Source organism: Babylonia areolata, chromosome 11 (assembly GCF_041734735.1).
Source record: "Babylonia areolata isolate BAREFJ2019XMU chromosome 11, ASM4173473v1, whole genome shotgun sequence".
In the NCBI taxonomy this organism is placed as follows: domain Eukaryota; kingdom Metazoa; phylum Mollusca; class Gastropoda; order Neogastropoda; family Buccinidae; genus Babylonia; species Babylonia areolata.
The window spans coordinates 43,857,249-43,859,748 of NC_134886.1; the positions used below are offsets into that span (position 1 = coordinate 43,857,249).

Here is a 2,500-nt window from a genome sequence, read left to right on the forward strand (position 1 = left end):
CATGGCTAGCTCCTGAATTTTTGTCCTACTGATTTCAGAGTTTATCAGATAATCGAAGCCTTTTCATTCCAATTCACCTAAAACAAAAACAAAAACAAAAAAAAAAAAAAAAAAAAAAAAAAAAGAAGAAAAGAATAAAGCCAAATCATTTACCATGCTTAGTCCAAGTACATAATGATAAAAGCATGCTCATGCCATAAGTTTATTTTACGCTTAAGACAAAAAAAAAAAAAAAAAAAAAAAAAAAAAAAATGTAGCTCTACTTTTGCTGGGTTACATTTTATGACAATGACTTTTATTTTATTTACCTATCACACGTCTATAGCAAATCAGTGACGCTAGCACTATTTCTGTTTGGATGGCATTCTATGACAATCATTCAAAAAAAACCAAAACCAAACCAAAACAAAACAAACAAACTTATCACACATTCATGGGGACAAAATGAGTGAGAAGTGAGAGGAAAAAGGACAAAAAAAGTTGTGAGGACCTGAGTGAACGATTTCCCGCATCCCAGATACATGCAGTGGAAAGGCCGTTCGTTCGTGTGTGTTCGCGTATGTTGCTGCAGCTGGGACAGCTATAAAAGACAGACAACGTGTGACACTGTCATTGGCAGTGCTCTGTGGGAGGGGGCTTGTTGCCGTCATGTCATTCATCCTAACAATGTCAATTTGCATATCGACTTACAGTACTGTACAAAAAAAAAGAAAAAAAGAAAAAAGAAAAAAAAAGGTTGTTATAATTTCATTTCTGTTTCAGTCTTTCTTTGCTAATTTCGATTTTACTTTTTTTCATTATTCTTTTCTTGTTTTGCTACCGACTGAAAATTATTCTATCTCGTATAATAACTCACCCCCCTCCCATCCTCAAAAAGCAAGCACACAAGAAAACTCGTATGAAAAATAAATGTGTATAAACGAGCGTTGTGGTAGATTTTTGTTTCATCGTATTTTCTCGCGATTTCGCCGCAGCTTTTCTGGTTAAAAAAAGTGTGGTTTTTTATTTCATACAGTACAAAAACAATATTTGCTTTAGTAGATAAGACATTTTCTTACTGACGTTAAAAAACAAATCAGATTACAGCCAAACACTATTGGCCTGTTTCGTCCAGTATAGCAAAACATGTATTGAAAGGCTACAAGATGGTGTTGGTAAACTTTATTGGTGTTTAGATGTTAGAAAAATTCCTGAATCATTATTCTAGCTACATGAACTTATGAATTGTATCACAGATGAAAGCGGGTAAAATAAAACAAAACAAAAAAAAAAGTTGCGAAATAGATCATGGACGAGAGAGAGAGAGAGAGAGAGAGAGAGAGAGAGAGAGAGAGAGAGAGAGAGAGAGAGAGACCTGGGTAAAAGCCTTGCCGCAGCCAAGATGATTGCACAAGTATGGCTTTTCTTTTGTATGAATTCGAATATGTTGCTTCAATATCGTCAGCTGGTGGAGAGAAAATATGCACATGTATTGAATACATCAAAAACAATGCATAACATGTTTTCTATGTGTGATCGTGTGCTGGAAATTGGACCAGACTGCCATCATACGTCATCAATGCAACCAGGAAGGTATGACGTAATTCAGAATAATCAGCTACCACGGCGCCATGTAATCTAGCGTCATTAGAGACCACGACATGACGTCATTAAACCTGTTTTGCTGTCAGGGTGAGATGTGTTTCGGCGTCATTAAACACTAAGGTATGAGGTCATTCAGCATGTTTTGAGGTCAAAGTAGGACGTGAAATAGCGTCATTAGCTAATCCCTGGCACGACGTCATTCTGCGTCATTGCATCTCACGGGATGATGTCATTCACCATGCTCTGCTGCCGTAACCTGACGCATGATTAGCTACCAGCTTTGAAAAAAAACAGAAAAGAAAAATAAAGAAAAAAAGAAAAAAAAAAGTTGACACGATTGTTTCTCTTTCTGTAAGAAAACAGACCAGACTCATGATTATTTTTCCTTTCCAAATACACCCGATAAATCTCTCACCTGTGAATCAAGTTGCTGCCTTCTATTTTACGTCTGACATTAGAACTCATAATAGCAGGAGTTCACAAGGTACAATCCGATTATATCAGGCCAAAATGACCGCGCCTTCGTCTTGTTTCTGGAAATACGATTTTGTTCACCCCCACCCTTCGTCCCCCACCCCCCATCCCCCAGCCCACTCCAAACGCCTTCCTCTCTTTCCCTCCCTAAGTTTGACTCTTTCTTTCTCCCTGAGTTTGATTGGTATGATTAGTTATGTTACCCTTTAAAAAGTCTGTTATTGATTCTTAGAAAGAACCATAAAAATGTCTGGAATAAACTGTTTTGTCGGTAAGTGTTGTAAAAAAAAAGAAAGAAAAAAAAAGTCATGAAAGATATACAGTGTCACAGGGGCGATAACAAAGGACAACGAACAACAGTCAGTGATAGAAAGTTAAATCTCACATGAACTGGACACTGCGCCACAAGCCAGAGAGAGCAGGATAATGGGGATTATAAAAA

General features: G+C 37.1%; 1 protein-coding gene across 1 annotated transcript in view; it reads right to left on the minus strand.

Annotated features, from left to right (window-relative positions):
• The window catches only part of LOC143287260 (uncharacterized), a 56,697-nt gene that overhangs the window by 24,943 nt on the left and 29,254 nt on the right, over positions 1-2,500 (minus strand). The window contains exon 4 of the mRNA XM_076595208.1: positions 491-580. Coding sequence (XP_076451323.1) covers positions 491-580 — 90 coding nt within the window. The remainder of the gene's footprint in view (positions 1-490; positions 581-2,500) is intronic.